Source organism: Rhinatrema bivittatum, chromosome 17, assembly GCF_901001135.1.
Source record: "Rhinatrema bivittatum chromosome 17, aRhiBiv1.1, whole genome shotgun sequence".
In the NCBI taxonomy this organism is placed as follows: domain Eukaryota; kingdom Metazoa; phylum Chordata; class Amphibia; order Gymnophiona; family Rhinatrematidae; genus Rhinatrema; species Rhinatrema bivittatum.
In genome coordinates, this window is record NC_042631.1 from 21551351 (window position 1) to 21565115 (window position 13765).

A 13765-nucleotide genomic window follows, 5' to 3' on the forward strand; every position below is an offset into this window, starting at 1 on the left:
GCAGCTATGCAGTGCAACCTCGATGCCAAAGAAACACTGGTACAAATTATTGTCAACATAAAAGGAAAGAATTAGAAAAATCAAGCAACTGACAAAACAGGGGGGCAGGTCTGGAGTTCAACAGCAGCGCCATGGGCAGCCATGCAAAGGCACCTAAATTCAGGACTGCGCCCTACCTGGACTGGGGATGCTGCAGAGGCAGCAGTCACACTTCCAAGTCCTGGGGGCCGGGGGAGCCTCGGCAATCGCTCAATAGTGACTCAGAGCTTGCTCTGACGTGGCTGCGCGAGCCCCGACTGTGGCCATGATGGCCTGCTTAAAAGCAGGAGGACAGAAAAGCAGGAGTAAAATACCCCAAGGCAGTTGTGAATGAAATGTCAGGGCACTGGATCACAGTCCCAGTTCTGACTGATCTGAAACTTTGAGAGAGCAGGAAGAAACTTATCGGGCACAAAATAAACAAAAACTGGGCACACCAGAAAAATAATTTCAATAGTGCCCGCTACTTCTGGAAGAATGAAGAAATAATTAGACAAAATTCCTGGAGGACTAGACAGTCTGGTGGAAGGACCTTACAGGTCACACCCACTTGACAAATTGTGAGATGGAAATTATCTCCATTATAGTGCAAAATCTCTCTCTCTCTCGTGCTCACAAAACACAGTCTTACATTCATATTTTCCAGCACAGCGAGCCAAAGTCAAGTGAAAGCAAAGAACTTCTTACTTAGCATTCAGAATACTTACAGCAGGCACATCTCTATCCACGACCGTTTTCAAAATTTCGATCCAGTCAGTCAGGTTCTGCTGGTTTATCAGATCCAACGGTAAAATGTACTAGTAAAACAAAATTATTTTGGCTAAGCTTACTCTTCGACTGTGCTTCAGACTCGTCACTTGCTCAAGTCAGAATCTGCACATCTTGTTTCATTTCAAAAGTGCGCACAAAGAAAAGCCTTCCCTCAGGGTCCCTTAATAAGGGCAAGGACAGGGACGCTCAGGGGAGTGTTAAAAAGGGCCTTTTGTTAAATGATGGTCTCTTTCCTTTTAAGGAGCCCCCCCCAGCTGGCGAGAGCGGCAACTTGGTAAAAAGCTGCTCAAAGCGTTGCGCATATACACTTTCCGTCCCTGCATCACAAACCGGACACCCAAGGAGGCCCGGGAGAGAAGCGGATTCAGAAAGCAAAGTGGGAGGAAAAGGCAGCTGAGAGCCAGGAGCTGCAGAATGTTTTCCCTCCTCCAAAAGTTAAATTTGGCCCCTCCTCACTGGTGAAGAGAGAGGGTTTTGCAGCAGACTGCGGAGAGCACAGCTTAGGTCTGGTACAAGAAGGGAAAAGCCCACCACATTAGACATGCAAATCTCTTTTTTTTTTCTCTTCAATTGCCCCGCGCTACCTGGACAAGAGCATAGAAGATTTTAAAGATCTGCTTCTGGATGAGGACCGACTGATCCGAAGGGTCGGAAAGCAGCTGAATAAAACGATCCTTCAGCATTGGCAAGAAGTGCTGCATGGCTGCTATCAGCGGACTCCGCTCTTCTGTCTTCTTGTACCTTATGGGAACAGTGGCAGACAGAGGCAGCTTTACTTCTCTTCCCAGCTGTTACAAATCTGCTGTTTTAGGTACAAATACAAGTTATTTCCCAATGCTAACAACACAGCTCCCTTTTAACAGGACGCAATGAGACAGCCCCGAATCGGCTTTGTGGTGCTGTCACAGAGGTGGTACCGTCTTGTTTTAAATGTGCATTCATGAGACTTTTTCTGCTCCCGAGTCAGTCCTCCTCCTAGGCACCATGTCCGAGCCGAGTGAAATGGAAAGTAGCTAAAGCCCTCACTCGGTTCTAGTAATCCTGCATCACATGGGACGTAAGGGATCCCCATTTGCAAAAAGTGTGAGAGACACCTGAAGGCAGTCCTGTTTTTTTGGAAGGGCAACAGGAGTTTGTCTCATCTCATGGCGGCTATTACGTCAGAGGTCGTCAGATTTAACAGAATGAGAAGAGTTAACAAGGAAGAACAGCAAGTTCAACAGGAAAGCTAGAGGGGGTCTTTAGGGGACAAAGCTTCAGTTTGTTCTAAACTGCTTCTGGCACATGACAAGTCACGGCAGTCAAATCCCAGCATAATACAGCGCTGTTCCGCTGCCAGCTCACTTGTGGAGGGATTCGAACGTGCTACACTTACAACATGGCCCTAGCAGTTCCAGCGCGGAGGTGTGCAGCTGAAAGAGGGATTCGCACCCAACGCTGGCACTCTTTGGGACAAGATTTGCTGCTTTTCACACCTCGCAGTAGTTCTTGCTTCTTAACCCTTTTTTTTTTTTTTTTTTTTTTTTTTTAATATGTATAATTTTCTATCCTCTGTCTCTACGGGCAAGTAATAACATGAATTAACGTACTCATAGTTTTTTACCAGCTGATAAAGGCAAAGGAGAATCCCGAGCCAACAAGCACTGTTATCAGACTGAAGATAAAACCCAATTTTTTCTACCACTGCAGTCCAGCGGTTGGGGTAATCGTGCTTGATGATGTGATGAATGCAAGTCGTAAGCTGCACCCTGAGAAAGAGAAAGAGAAAAAAAAAAAAGTATTTCAAACATTGTCAAACTGTTTTGTAAGAGAAAAACAGTGAAAAACAGTCAGTGATTATTTTGGGATGACTTTGCAGTGACTGCTGAGATAGCGACAAAGGGTTCTATGAATTCCACAGCTGTCCAGGACGGGTATCCGGCCCGAACCGTCCACCCGGGGAAACAGACAAGGGGAAGAAAACAGAAAGCAGACTGTGACAGAATCCCTTAAACCAGCCTTTCACTCAGGAACTCCTCCCCCACAGGGCTAGGCTGCAGAGTTTAGAGCAGTTTACCAGACCCGTTCTTTTCCTGCATCTTTGCAGCCAGGAATTATTCCCTCCTCCACCCCTGCAGCACGAGGAAGGCAGGTGCACTCTGCGCAAAGCAAACCCCCATCAGGGAAAGGCGTTCGGCCACAGCATTACCGCACAGGAGGAGAGGCTGGCACAGCGGGGGCCCAGGCTAGAGAGGGGAGAGGACAGGCCATTCGGAGCCTATACCTGATCAGCTCGGGGGACTGAATGATGGCTTCCACAATGTTTTCCCGGATACAGTGGCGATCCTCTTCGGGGATTGTGTATGGTGGGAGCTCACCGGGGGGCGTTTCACGATCTGGCCAATACTGGGTTACCATATTCTTCAAGTAAATAACACCTAAACAATAAAAGCAAGATGTAACAGGAGTTCCGCTCCTCCGAGCGGCTCGCGCGTGCCAGTCTGCAAGCGTCCAAGTTTAAGCACAGTCGCTGGTATGTACTTTTACGTGCTTCGCTCTGGAAAAGGTTTCAGCAGTTCAGATTAAAAAACTGATCTTATTCCTTTTGCAGTCAAAGGCTGCTGGGCTTGAAAACTCTTCATGTTCACTACAACACTCCCTAGCTCACTAACCCTTGCCACAGACAAAGCTTCTAAGCAGGTCTGTGCCATGCACTCTTGACACTTGGAGCTCAGACTGCGTGGACAGCAAAACCTAGGCCAGAGGTTTTAAAGTTAATTCTGGTTTATAAACTGCCTTTCAAAACAAAAATAGTTCAACCAAAGCAGTGCAAACCACCTCAATAACCTTTCACTAGGAAATAGGAGTAGAAGAAAATAGACTAATGCAAAACCAATTTGGCAAAATAGAAAACCGTAAAACAATAACACCAAAAACATCACCACTCTTCCCTTATAGAACAGACCCGAGTTTCACAATACCACAATCACTGATAAGTTCTGCCCCCTTCAGGGTCCCGGCCTGTTAGCTTACATATTCTGAAACCCCACTGCCAGGCCACTGTTCTGATGGGGGCGCTGCCACTCAGCTCATTGATCTGATTGGCTACGGAATTCATCTTTTAATGTGATAGCAGCAGGATATATTTACTTAGTGTCCAGCATTCATTTCTCACCACACCCCCACAGGTGGTACAGTCAGTTCTCCCGGCAGACAGGGAACTCTGTACAATTCTTGTACAGTGCTCCAGAATCTGTCAGAGGAACGATATCACCTCGGCGGAGTTCATTCCACTGTCCTAGGCTTTTTGGTGCCTGCACAGGGAACAAGGTGCAGCGGGAATGCAAAGAGAAGGGGAAAAAGACAGCAGAACACTGGCACTTTTAAACCAGATCCCACGCAGGGTGGCCTAGCTACCCCAAACTCCTCATGGAGAGAGAGAGAGAGGGATCTGTCTCCATCCCCAAACTCCATTCACTGAATGACAGCGAAGAACAACGTTCTACCATTCCTAGGAGGCCATGACGTGGAGAGTCAGAGCCCAGTGCATGCATGGAGTTCAATTTTGCACAGCCTACTTCACAGCAAAACCAATGTGTGGGTTTCTCTGTACACCCCAGGCTGGCTAAGGAAGCGGGTCAAATCCAATCCAAAAAACTGCTTTGCCCTGCAGCCCACCCCGCCAAAAGCCAGAATTCCAAGCACACTTGCCTGCCTGTCTCACTGGCAAATCCAGCTGCTCCGACATAGTAATCTGAAGAAGAGTGGACACAAAATTCACAGACTTGTGAGCCTGCAAAACAGAAGACAAAAAAAAAAAAAAACAAGTCAAGATTCAGATGTCAAAATGATATGGACGATTTTAGCAGGGATTCAAGAATCCTTCACCAGCGTTCTCCCCAATATGAATAAGTAAAGTCTCTGTCCTGTGCTGCAAAAAGGCAAACCCAAAGTTTGCAAACTCCCAGAATGCACCCCTTTCCCCTGGCCCTCATTCTCCCAGTGCTGCCATCACACAGCCCCGTCACTCCCCAATCTCCCACAGGAAAAGCCGCACCGCCCGAGGAGCTGGAAGGTGGCCTTGGGTTTGGCACGGGCAGTCCTGCAGATGCCTAAAGGGTCTCCCTTTCCACAATCTGAAGCACACAGTCTGGGGCCTTCTAAAAAGCACCATTTTGCTCGCTGAAGTCACTTTATTGCCTGGCGTGGAATGAAAACATTTTTGAATGCTTGAAAGGGAAAGACCACATTTAATAAGCACAGCCAGAAAACTATTTAGACTTGTCCATAAAAAAAAAAAGTGTCAGTCCCCAGGGAGCAAAGAGGAGAAACCAGACAAGGTGACAGGTGCATGTAAGTAACCTGTATGGTTCTACCCAGGGCTGCAGCTTTCTGTACCATTACAAGCTTTCAGATTAATCAAATGACAGATTTTCCTATGTAAAATCACAGAGAAACAGGTTTAAATTAAATGTCCGCAGCTCAATGACTGAAAAGTCCTGGAACCTGCACAGTTTGGCAGGCCCACGTGGGAGGACAAAAAGGAAACCATTCGACCTGGCCCCTAGGCCAGCTGAGCGGCCGATTCATCCGAAGAGCATGCCAGGGGAACAAGAGGCTATTTAAATGGAAGTGCAGCCAAGCAGAGTCCTTTTAACTGGTCAAAACCATTTCAGACAGGCCCCGACTTCTGAGGAAGCCTAGAATTCTTGCCTTGGCAAGGTCACCACAGATCACTTCACCTGCAGAGCCCATATGGTTAGTAGCAACAGCACGTGGCACCACCTTTATAACAAAAATGAAAATCAAACGAGAGAGAAATGTGAGGATGCCTTCAAACTCACAGAATGGAAAGCATGGGTATTACTGTAGATAACACTACACTGGGGGTACGGATTCCGTCTTATCAGAGGACTGCCGCTTGTGCAATCTGTTGTCAGGCCAACCACCTCTCCCAAAGCCTTATTAATGATACCGGTTCTGCCAGTTGGACAGGATATGAAGCAAGCAGCACCAATGTGCCAGTCTCTGTCAAATTACAATGCAGCTAGACACAACACTTGCTCCACATGAGGTATAACAGGTTAGGGGGTGAAAATCCCACTACTCCAGAAAAAACAAGCATTCAAAGGAATTAAGGAGCTTAATTAATAAAGATGCTGCTACAGGGCCAGTAGCTGCAAATGAAACATCACGGGTTCAGACCCCAGCCCTTGATCTGACGGAGCTGCAAGCCCAAAGATACACGAGAAGGAGGAGGAAACTGCCAGGTCAGACATTAAAAAAAAAAAAGAAAGCTACAGAAGAGCCCGTGCACAGCACAACTAAAAAACATATAATCCAGTTAGGGTGCCAACAGGGTTTTATTCTCAGCTCAGTGCAGCACGCTGCTGAAAAAGCTCTAGGGTCTATCCCAGGGTCTCAGGGAGAACTGCCACATCCTGTTCTTAAGCCCAGATGGCCCTGTTTCGGTTCTAAATAAGAGAAATATTAAGAACCTCATGTCACATAAGTTTAACACATCCGGGCTCCTTAGAGATAATTAATTGTTCTCAAACTAATGCCTTATTTTTATGAGATCAGAGCACCTGAATATTTTACATAAGGAAAGAATTTTATTGATCAAGCCATGTCAGAGATACAGAAAATAGAAAGAAGAATAATGGTTTCTTACCATATACAAGTTGCTTTCCAATGTATGGTATATGCCCGGGACCAGGACAAAGTATGGCAGCCTTGAGCCTTTACAATTCACTGTATACTCTTTTCTTGTTGACAAATTATAGCCTTAATGATACATGGTCATCTCAGGGCCACATACATGTATAAATCCAAGAATTTATGTACAATATTTCTCATTAAAATTGTGTAAAAGCAATAGTATTAAATGGATATGTTTCAATATCTATAGATTGTAATATGCTCTCATATATATTTATATAGAGAAGTATTCTATACTAAAAAGCATTAAATTATATCCCTTGCCTTTAATCTAATATATATATATATATATATTTGTGTGTTAGAAAGAAGTTGGTATATTAAAAGAAAACCTTATTTTAATGTAGTTTATAATACATTCATTTATGAAAAAAACTCTATTGTCAGTGAATGTGACAGGGTACACTCTGCTCCTACCCGAATCACACGACCCTTCTGCCCTTAGGAAGAAGTTTATTTATTAGAGATATGGATTCTCCTTTAGAGTTAGAGAAATGAACCAGTCTGAATGTATGAAAAATAATTTATTTTATTCAGTAAAAAGGGGTGATACTGTTTTATAGTATATGAATAACTTTATGAAGTATTACAGTGCTTAAATCTTATTTTAGACAGTACAGAGCTCTACGAGCAAATATGGTAACAATAGTGACTGCAACAACAGAAATTAGATAAACATCTACTAAAGACATTTCTCATGTAAAATAAATGCATTTCTAATACATATCTTGCTAATACTTGCTGGAACTAATAGTACTTAATTAGAAAGGGTTCTCATTTGCAGAAAAGCAACATTTCTTACCAGATCTCACGAAGCTATTAGCCCGCTATTATCTGTCTCTCTCTCTCGTGCACGCGGTCTGTCAAAGTTTCACCTGCATGGCCCTCTCTCTTTGTTAGCAGTGGTTTAAATAAACAGAAAAGGCCAGGTAGGGGCTAGTCTGCTCCTTGTCTTTCAAAAAGTTAACAAATGTGCCCCCTTTCCTGAAACAGAGTTGTCTGGAGATGGAAAGGCTTCCCAGCTCAATAAAGTTGCCTTTGTCGTCCGTCCCCCCCCCCCCCCCCCCCATACAGGGCTAGTCAGGAAGGGCTCTCACTTTTTTCTAACTAAGAGCCAAGATAAGAAATAACAGTTCTCCTAAGTTTCCAAGGACACAGTGTCAGTACATCCCCAAAAGAGGCCGCTTTCTAGTGCAGGGCCTAGGAAAAGCAATTCTCATGTCTCAATACTAACTTAACCTTACTGACCACACTGAATACACTTGATTACAAATAAACACATTTTCATATTTAGCAACATTTTTCCTGACACTATAAGCTAATATATGGGCGACTATAAATCTCTCAAACACACTAGAAAGTCCTTTTTTTTATTTGTACTTAGTTGCCGAAAACTTCATTAACAAGAAAGCTGGGAACATTGCCCAGATGATCTCCTACTACTGAACTGTCTTATTAAAGTTTGGGCTGTTGGCCAATGTTTTCTGCTCTCATCTTATGCTTTTTGGCTGTATTCAGTTCAGCTTTCCTGCTTTGAGATGTTCTATGTCGGAAAATGTTTTTGTTTTAAAAATCAGAGATATTTGCTTTTATAAACACACACTTTAAGCATATAATTAACAGGTAAGGAATACCTGATCAATAATGGGGATAGACCCAGGGGACAAACCCCATAAACAGCCCATAAGGAAAACACGAAGTCTATGCAGGACTGTCTCAAGTCCTCCCAAGAAACGTCCACTCAGGCTGGGGGAAGCAATGGTGTACAAGAAGATCAGGGCAAAAGACTTGACCAGAAGCGTGTAGCATCAGATACACTGAAAATACGTCTTCACCACATTCAACCTTCCGAGTGCACTCCATGGATTACGCTCTTCCTCTATATTTTTCTGCATTAATGATTTGAGTAGCCAAGCATGCTCATCCTATATTTTTTTTTTTTAATGGGCAAGGGAGATCATCACTGTATTGCAAAGAGAAAATGAATTAAAAATAGGAAAAACAGCATTCCCTGTCCATATGGTCAAGTGCGTAATGACGAGCATCGGACACACATCTGTGCAGAATAAGCAAGAACTATTCTGACTTCCTACTGGGATAATATTTAAGCCCAAATGTAGGGAAAGTTAACATTCTTGCAATGGATAGGTGATCTAGGTCTCTATGTATGCTTTTGCCATAAAGCTTGCAAAATACATTATAAATCAGTTGGCACAAGAGTCCTGGAAGCAAGGCTCTAAACAGAGAGAATCAGATAGAATTCATTTCTCTGGTTATATTTCTGTTCTGTACGCAGTAATATGTTTGAGAACTTATGGGTTGTTGGTTGTTTTTTTTTTGAGGGGGGGGGGGGGGCGTTTTCTTCCTAGCAGTTTCCTGTTGCTCATTAGGGGTCCTAGTTTAAATCAGAACTTGCCTTCACTGGACTAGGTTGCCACGAGCTTTCATTAAGTACCTGTGGCAAGCTCTGCATTTTATTTTTAAATACACCCTTCCTGGCTATCCCAGCCCCCTCCTGAACCTGATACCTATCTAGTCCCAGTCTGCTCACCAGTATCACTGCTGGTCAATGAGAAAGCCTCCACTCCAACCCCCTTCGATTCACCGAGAACGTGGATCCAAATCCGGGGCTGTATTTAAGACAATCCATAAAATAAACTCAAAGCAGAATTAAAAGCGACGCCCTATACAGTTCTTATTCAGTCAGTCCCACTAATTTCTATAATCTTATTGTATCGCAATGGCCCTTTCCACAAGTCAAGCAGGTTGTACTCCAAAAGTCTGCAGCTGTGCTCACATGATGCCATGAAATAGCTGGAAACAGCACAAGGCCAAGATCTTTTTCGTTTGAAGTCACTATAAAGTAAACATTGTGGAATTCATTCTCTCACCCTAGGCAAAAAAGGCTACCGGGCATGAAAGCAAAACAAGCAGCGCTCTCTGAAAAACACGTGAACTGCAAAAGCTGCGTGCTACAGGCAGCGACAGGAAAAGACCGTTCCTTTTCCATCCCTTATGAGAAGCAGCCACGTGGCTCAATGTGCCGTGTCACACCCGCGACACGTCTCTTGACTCCCTGCCAAGTAATCCCAGGCCTTCACCCAAGAGCAGAGCGTTGTCATGCAGCCCTAGGAGCTGTGGAATGCGTTCGATCACACCACCGGCGTTCCAGCGTCCGCTTCAATCAGGGCCCAGCAATGGCCACTGAAAGGTTTGCTCACGTCCTTTAGAGAGTAAATATAATACAAAGTGTCTAGCAAAGTATTACATCAATGTATACCATGCTCAAAAATAGCACTAATTATCCTTCCCCTGTAAAATGTGTAGGTGTTTCTTCTACTTTCCATTTTCAGATATGTATTCTCCTTGAAAGCAGAGGAAACGTGAATGGAAGAATGCCTTAATGCAACCATCACGTATTTTCCTTGCTGCCTGGCAAGGACTGGACTCAGTATGAGCACAGCACCTAGGTTCTATTTTTGCAAATCCAGCAGCCTTGATCCCTTTATGCACTTAGCCCCAGAAGACTGTATGTACATCAGCACATGAAAGCAAATGAGCTGTAGCTTCTGAAACTGCATGCAACTGATCAATTAAACTATAGCAAAGGAAGGTCCTTAACAAAGAGTCTTTTATGAGTCAATCCCAGACTGCTAGAATAAGGACACAAACCCAAGGCCAGGGGTCTTCCACAAAACCTGGCCCTTGGTGCAGAACGGCACAGCCCACTGAATTGCAGGAGACCAGGAGCAGGATCTAAGCCAGGTAAGTGTGTTGCACGCCTCCCTCCTCGCACGCTGACTTGCTGGCAGGAGGAGGAGAGCAGTGGTACCTCAAGCTCTCTCTACCTCTGCTGAACTGCACAGCACTAAAGAGACTGAAGTAATACAGAACGCACAATTTCACCCATAGTACGCACATATTTTATGCCAATGCAGCAAGGAGTTTTAAGTGCATTAAAACCGTGCAACCTACTTATTGCCCTTGAAATCCCATGCAAATAAAGGTGTTAAGCACTACCCCCACCCTCGTATGCCAACTTAACTACACTTTCTTAGTGCTGGAGCTTTTACCCCTGTTTTGAATGGAGCAAAGTTTCCAGCACTAGTTAAGCCGTGATGTCAGTGCTAGGGGCTGACTGCAGCCCTCTGACTCAAACTTCACACTCAGCCTAGAAATCTCCCCAGCTCTGCAGCCTACACCAACTAAACCCCTGTTAAAGTTTCACTTCTGGACTCGGGCAAGGACGCGTCTTCTGCTTGTTTTACGCCCTGACGAGATCTCACCTAGAGGAAAGATCACCCCGCCACAACGGCAGCACCATGCAGGGCAGCCCCGGGAGCGTGGCCTCCATCCCAGGGTGCTCACTACCCCTCAGCTACTAAGACTCAGGACCTCTCCCCTCTACAGCCAGGCCCTGCCCCCAAAGTGCCATATGTGGTTAAAATGTGCATTCAGCCTGTGCTGGGGCGCACATTTTAACCGGGTATCCACACATTGTAACACCCAATGCGTTACATGACATTCTTTGCCTCCTCCCTCTTTCTTTTGATCATTCTCATTTTCTTCATCTGGAGGAGAGCCATATCCTCCTCCTGCTGCCTGAGGCCTAACAACGGATTGATCTGCAGAGGGAACCACGAGGCCAATACAGAAAGCGGAGCATTAAAACCGTGCGCTGAAATTCAGCTCACAGTTTCCTTACAAAACAAGATGATTTTTTTTTATTTTTTTTTTTAAACTCCAATGCAATAAGCTAATGTTTATACAATTTGTAGCCTGCTGAGCCACAAATCTCAGTGGGTGACAGAGGTACATACATAATCAAAATCCAATACAAAACTCCAAAACATGAGAAACATTTCACACGCGCATTAAAGACAACAGCTGTGTGTTTGCTTGACCATCTCCAACAGCCCTGAATCACAATCGATGGCATCGTTCAGCAAAAGCCAGGGAGAATAGAGGAGTTTTAAGAAATATTTTCTACAACGAAGCAGGACGTTTTCAGCCCTAAGCTTATCAGGCAGCGCAATGCAGAGAGCTGGACCAGAGATATTAAAAGTCTGTTCTCTAGTGGAGGTTAGGCTTGCAAACTTCATAGCAAGGACTTGTAATAGATGTTGGGAAGAGGACGAGCACACGAGGGAAAATACTGGCAAGTCACCAGCTGGAGACATGGGGGCACAGGATTATGTAAGGCCTTAAATCTGATCCTCCACTCTTACTGGACACCACTGTAATGTCATGAGAATTGGAGAGATGTGTTCAGTAAGGGGGGAGTCAGAAATCAGTCTCCAGGGAGAATTCTGAATTAGTTGTAAAAACTTTCAGATGTGAAAGCGGGAGAGGCCTAGGAATGCTTTTGCCATGAAAATCTTGCAAAATACATTAAAAATCAGTCGGGCACAAGCGTCCTGGAAGCAAGGCTCTAAACAGAGAGAATCAGATAGAATTCATTTCTCTGGTTATATTTAAAGCATTGCAATAATCAAGCGGTGGGAGATCCAAGGATTGGATAACCGACAAAGTCTGAATTACCAAGAAAAGGTTTAAGGGAACGTAATAATGGAGAGATTACTTACCTGATAATTTCGTTTTCCTTAGTGTAGATAGATGGACTCAGGACCAATGGGTATAGTGTACTCCTGATAACAGTTGGAGACGGATCAGATTTCAGTCTGACGTCAGCCCTAGTACATATACCCCTGCAGGAAGTGAGGTCTTCAGTATTCTCCTCGAAAAGCATTGTGGTTATATGTATGACTGACTAATTTGAATAACTTGATTAACTTTATAACTTTGTTAACTTGATTAACTTTATAACTTTGTTAACTTAATTAATTTGAACTGGTTGAAATAGCTATAGCTGGAGACCGCCAGCGCCCTCAACCGAAAAACGTCGACACCCGGTAGGATGGGTGTCCTAGATGAAGGAAAGCATGGCTTACCAGAGAATCACTCGCTCCCGGGGATGTCCCCTGAGAATTCCATGAGTACGGCAGCCGTGGGTGGGATGCTGAGTCCATCTGTCTACACTAAGGAAAACAAAATTATCAGGTAAGTAATTTCTCCATTTCCCAGCATGTAGCAGATGGCTCAGGACCAATGAGATGTATAAAAGCTACTCCCGAACTGGGTGGGAGGCTGCCCGTGACCTACTTAGTACTGCCCTTGCAAATGCTGTGTCCTCCCTAGCCTGAACAGGCGGTAAAACCTGGAGGTGTGGATGGAGGACCATATCGCCGCCCTGCAGATCTCGGCGGGTGACAGCATCTTGGTTTCCGCCCAGGACACTGCCTGGGCACTTGTAGAATGGGCCTTGACTTTGCGGTGGCTTGCCTGCTTCCATGTAGGCCGCCTTGATGACTTCTTTGATCCAGTGGGCTATGGTTACTCGCGAGGTCGCTTCCCCCTGCTTCTTCCCACTGTGAAGGACGAATAGATGGTCCGTCTTTCGTACAGATTCCGACCTTTCCAGGTATCAGACTAGGAGTCTGCCGATGTTGAGACGGCGTAGACTTCGAGCCTCTTCCGAATTCTTATGCTCATCTGGCGATGGTAGCGGGACACCACTTTGGGGAGGAATGACGGAACTGTGCGTAACTGGATAGATCCTGGGGCGAGTCTGAGGAACGACTCTCCACAGGAGAGTGCTTGTAGCTCAGATATATGACGGGCTGAACAGACTGCCAGCAGGAAGGCTGTCTTCAATGTTAATAGTCGGAGAGACAGGCCACGGAGAGGTCTGAAGGAGGTTCCTGCTAAGAAATCTAGGACCAGGTTTAAGGTTCCAAAGAGGCACCGGCCACTTTAGGGGTGGTCGGATGTGCTTGACTCCTTTCAGGAAGCGGGAGACATCCGGGTGAGAGGCTATGCTGCCGCTCTAGCTCTTGGTTCCGTAGTATGACAAGGCCGCCACCTGTACCTTGATGGAGTTGAGGGACAATCCCTTCTGTAGTCCGTTCTCTAGGAATTCCAAAATCACAGGAATTTTGACCGAGTCGTGGTCCTTGCACCAGGATTCGAATACTCTCCAAATCCTTATGTAGGTATACACAGGGCCACGGCCTCATGCTGTGCAGTTCTAATGTGGCATGCTGGGCAAAGGCCCTGAGCTTTGAGCTTATTTTCAGGTGGAGCCATGGTTTGTGTGCGTACAATACAGTTGTGCGCTCCGGTGTGCGAAGATGCGCGCATAGGTTTGGTGCGTGCTATTGTGCGCACGGGTCGAAGTTATGCTCCCAGCACAGTG

The 13765-nt window shown here is 45.3% G+C and overlaps 1 protein-coding gene across 2 annotated transcripts in view; it reads right to left on the bottom strand.

The window, feature by feature from the left end:
- Positions 1-13765, bottom strand: part of IPO7 (importin 7) — a 70080-nt gene that overhangs the window by 40054 nt on the left and 16261 nt on the right. For both annotated transcript variants that reach the window (XM_029583183.1, XM_029583182.1), the window contains exons 2-6: positions 4501-4582; positions 3074-3227; positions 2400-2558; positions 1395-1551; positions 747-836 (exon numbers count right to left, since the gene is read on the bottom strand). In XM_029583183.1, coding sequence (XP_029439043.1) covers positions 747-836; positions 1395-1551; positions 2400-2558; positions 3074-3227; positions 4501-4582 — 642 coding nt within the window. The remainder of the gene's footprint in view (positions 1-746; positions 837-1394; positions 1552-2399; positions 2559-3073; positions 3228-4500; positions 4583-13765) is intronic.